General features: G+C 40.2%; 1 protein-coding gene across 1 annotated transcript; it reads right to left on the reverse strand.

Moving 5' to 3' along the window:
- Nucleotides 1–306: 306 nt before the first annotated feature.
- Nucleotides 307–619, reverse strand: LOC308626155 (large ribosomal subunit protein P1-like; the record flags this gene model as incomplete). Its single annotated transcript, XM_081250973.1, has 1 exon — nucleotides 307–619. Exon 1 carries the CDS (start codon nucleotides 607–609, stop codon nucleotides 307–309), a length of 303 nt encoding a protein of 100 aa, XP_081107099.1. The 5' UTR covers nucleotides 610–619.
- Between the last annotated feature and the right edge of the window lie 4,281 nt (nucleotides 620–4,900).

Consider the following 4,900-nt stretch of genomic DNA (forward strand, 5'->3'; position numbering starts at 1 on the left):
CTATTTCTGTCATGTGAGAACACAGCAATAACGCAGCTGTCTATGAACAAGGAGGCGAGTTCTCGCCAGACACTGAATCTATTGGTGACTGGGTCGTGGACTTCTCAGACTCCAGAACTATGAGAAATAAATTTCTGTTGTTTATAAGCCACCCAGTCTATGGTATTCTTTTCTCTTTTTTTTTTTTTTTAAGGATTTGACACATTTTATTTGAATTTGTAGCAACATACCAAGTTGTTTCGCTGCATAAATATTTTGACTTCTTTCAATTCGTTTTTCTCTTTTCCAAAAGGTGGTTTTAAAACTTCACATTTCACATATGGATCTCTCCTTATCATTTTTAGCTGGGGCAGCAGTGGTGAAGGGGGCAGGACCTCTTGCTGGTGCAGCAACAGCCGCTGGGGCAGGTCCACCAGTCCCGACATTGCAGATGAGGCTCCCGATGTTGACCTTGGCCAGAGCCTTTGCAAACAAGCCTGCCCAGAAAGGTTCAGCATTTATACCAGCTGCTTTAATGAGGGCATTGATCTTATCCTCTGTGACCGTCACCTCATCGTCGTGCAGGATGAGGGCCAAGTAGATGCAGGTGAGCTCGGAGACGGAGGCCATCGTGCGGGCGAGGGCTGGGCAAGGGCTGCTGGGCATGGTGCTAGTCGCCAGATGAAGTGAGGGCCTCACCCCAAAGTGGCCTTACCTTCCTCGGAGGAACAGAGAGCCTTAGCGGCAGCTGAGGAAAGGATACTCTGTGGTATTCTGTTACAGCAGTCAGAACAGACTAAGACAACCTCCTTGATAGTAATGCATGTTCCTTAGAAAAATGGCCTCTGGAACAGCAGGGAATTTGTATTTCACTGTGAGCTGCCAGCCATACCATAATTTTGACATATAGAACCTGTGGCAGAAGTATCAGTAACCATGACAGTCATTGTGCACACATGGAAACAGCATCTTTGGATAACTTCAAGTTATTCAAATAAGCCTTGAAAGTAGAGAGAAATTGATTGTAATCACCAGAAATATAAAACCTACTGAGTATAAAATTTCATTCCTAGAAAGAAGAAAAATAAAAATATGAGGGGTAAATCTTTATCAGTTTTGCTTTTGCCTTCAAGAACTAAAACTTGTGGTACTTTGCACCATTATGATGATTTTACAGTCATCTAAAACATTTAAGTCTTTGCTTTTAGTGAAAAATTTGAATTGGTCTGTTGATCTACCTTTATTTTTGGTGCAGATTCACATTATATTAAAGGAAATACATGCTAAATTTTAGCTAAATTCAGGTTTAGCAGATCTGTACACCAGATGATGAGCTTGTACACAGAATTCACTTGGATTTTTCTTTTAAGAAATAAAAATGACAATTTGCTAAAAGACATGCAGAATTATCAAATAAGACAGATGGTCTTTGATGCAGTTTTCTTTGGATGAAACATAACCACCATGACAGTCAATAGTGTATGCTGGGACAGTTTGGGAAGTGTTGTCCAACCACATGTGAAAATAAGCCTGGCATCCCAGACACGGAGATCCATCTTTCAGTGGAGAAATACTCTCCTTCCTGTAGAACTGTTGCCTAATTCTTGCCATCTTGTCTTTATTAGCCTGAACAGAGCTTGAGGTTTAATTTTCAACCAATCTTTGATTACTCTTAAGTGTTCCTTTTCTGGAATAGGCTTAAAGGTATATTATGGGGTGAAAGTGTTCCATCATTGTAAATCAAACTACTAGCTTCCTAAAACTGCTTGATTTTATTTTTCTGCACTTAATTTTTAAAGAGAAAATGCATATAATGACAATGCAATCTCAGATGGTGAATATTCTTCTTTTTTTTTTTTTTTTGCCCACGTGGCGTGCAGGATCTTAGTTCTCTGACCAGGGATTGAACCTGTGCCCCATGCCCCCTGCAGTGGAAGCACAGAGTCTTAACTACTGGACCACCAGGGAAGTCCCAGGTGGTGACTATTTTTTAAAAAGTAATTTCCTGGGCATATTCTTGGGTCACTTGCAGATCCAGCCCACCTCCTTCAACTAAGAAAATGGCATTAAAATTACTGCAAGAGACTATTGTTATTTGACATAGTTCAAAATCAGGAATCATTGTGAAAAGTTTGTCTTTAATTTCTCGAATCTTTGAAACCAAGGACCTTGTCTCCCATTTACCCCATCTTTTCTTTGTTTTTCTTTTTTTATTATGTACCCAAATATTTATTTATCTTAGTGGATTTTTTTAAAGAATAAAATACATTTCTGGCCTTTAAGAAATGTAGATTTTAGGTGGATATTTAAAGCATATTAATAAAATAACCAAAGGATAATACCAGAATAAAAGTATATAGATGAACTAATTATCCATATTTTTTAGGAATGATGAACTTTTTTTTATTAGAGTATACAGTAGTTGATTTACAATGTTGTGTTACTTTCTGCCATACAGCAAAGTGAATCCGTTACACATATACATATATCCACTCTTTTTTAGATTCTTTTCCCATATAGGCCATTACAGAATATTGAGCAAATTTCCCTGTGCTGTACAGTAGGTACTTATTAGTTATCTATTTTATATATAGTAGTGTGTATATGTCAATCCCAATCTCCCAATTTATCCCTCCCCCACTTTGCCCCCTGGTATCACTGCCATGGGCCAGGGTTCAATCCCTGGTTGGGGAACTGAGATTCCACAAGCTGTGCAGGGCGGCCAAAAAAAAAGAAAAAAATCTCTCCCATCTTTTCTAAAGCCTTTCAGAGTGCTGTACATATGAGGAAACACTCTGATTATCTGGCAACCAGGCTTTTGGCATTCAGGAGTATCAATCAGAGAAGCTGGGACACTAGGAAATTAAACATATAAAATAAAAGATTTATTGTAGAGATTTGATCTTATAATATAATTGTGGGAGCTGTTGTTTCTGTGTCTGGCACTGGAGTCTGAAGTCCATATGGCAAGCAGTCGGGAGGGGTGTATGAACATGAAGTGGGAAAAGCAAGGAAAAGCCAGAGCTTGTGAAGCTAAGCCAGAAACCACAGGGACGGGAACTCCTGTCAGTGTCTCTTGGCCTCCAAACTTCCAGCTTCTAGGAGGGGACCATTTTGCAAGAGAAACCAAAGCCCTTCTCCTGGGAGCTAAACATGCACTTGGCTCAGAAGTGAGAGAAGCTGAATCAGAAGATCCAGCAGGAGCTGGAAATGTTGAGGGCCCGCCCATGCAGCCTCCTGCCAAAGGTGCAAATCAGTAGATAAGCGGTGATGTGTGTGAGATGCAGCAGTGCCTTGTTCCCTGCACCAACTACTTGAGGAATATGTTTGCTCTTTCATTTCCACCTTCCAAATCTTGTGCAAGATGTTCCTTGTGGACCATATTAACTATGAACTATGCAGGGAAGGGAGTTCTAAGTACTGAAGTTTCAGCTTAATTAAATTGGCATAATACGAATCCACCATAGTTTAACCTTGGTTAACTTGCCATCCAAATACACCTTTTTAAACCACACTTAACTTCCAAGTAAAGACAATAGGAGAAACTTACTTCCACCTAACATAAAACAACTATCCTTTATACAACTGGAAACACACTACCATCCCCCCATAAAGATATAAAATCCTTTATCTTGCAATGATTTTCATTTCTCTTCTAACTGAATCACATTTCCTCTTTGATATAAAGTAACTTAAATATTGAGCTATAATGTTAACTAGTATTCATTCCCAAAGGTTCTATGCCCTATGCAGTCCTGCTTGTATTGGACTATTTCTTTTTTTTTTTATCTCCTTGGAGGTAAAAGGAGTCATCTCAGGAAATCTACAACCCAGACATACTATTCTCTCCCCGCACTGCATAGTAGTAACTCAATTTCCCCTTGAGTTTAGGATCAGGCATGTTATCTGTTACCTGTTGATTCTTTGATTTAAGAAGTATAAAAGAGGTGTGGTGACAGTCTCACTTACGGTTTAATGGAACTACTGCTGTGTCCCACTGGTAGAAGCCTTCCCTCCTTGGTAACTCCCCCTAGACCAACAGAGCTCAGAGTACAAGAACAGGAAGCCAACATTTCATTAGTGATCAATAGTGGTAATCATTAGAGCAGCCAGTTCCTTGTATACTGCTTGAGTCCTAGAGCCCTAAATCCTGCCTAGAGGAGAAACAGTATCATATACTTGTCTCTGAATGAGGGTACGTACCCCATTCCAGAGGTCACGGCAGTTCTGCAAGGTGTGGCCACCTAGCTGGTACCATAATTAAGTCTTCAAAAGTCTATTCCACTATTTGTTCAGCCTTCCATTTCACGATGACAGGGAAGATGGAAAAACCAGTGAATTCAATGGTCATAAACCCATCAACAGATTTCATAGGCTGTAAAATGAGTTTCTTGGTTAGAACAATGCTGAGAATAAGATATTTTGTATATTAGAAGATGGTAGTTTTGGCATAAGAATTGTAGGGAAGGAAACAAATTTATATACAGTACAAGTGTTTACTCCAGTGAGAACAAAGCACTATACCTTCCATGACAGAGGTAGTTTTATGCAGTTAATCTATCACTAGGGAATTTCCTGGCCATCCAGTGGTTAGGACTCTGCGATTCCACTGCTGGGGCCCGGTTTGATCTCTGGTCGGGGAACCAAGATCCTGCAAGCCTGGCTGATTCTGTTCCCTCCCCTCCCACCCTCAAATGAATGGTGCCATATTGGAGACTCCATGTTGGTCTGTGCTGCTGTCAGATTGGGCCTTCAGTGGCTGTAATCAGATCACCATAAGTGAGGGAAATCCATGCTGCTGTGGCTATGTATAACTTCCATCCTTGCTTCCATTAGTACTTTTTTAGGAGCCTATTGGTCAAGTGTCGGGATGATTGAGGAAAGAGGCTGACTATTGTACGTATGATGGGTCATCTTATAC

The sequence above is a fragment of the Mesoplodon bidens genome (assembly GCF_964165515.1).
Source record: "Mesoplodon bidens genome assembly, chromosome: 12".
Classification (NCBI taxonomy): domain Eukaryota; kingdom Metazoa; phylum Chordata; class Mammalia; order Artiodactyla; family Ziphiidae; genus Mesoplodon; species Mesoplodon bidens.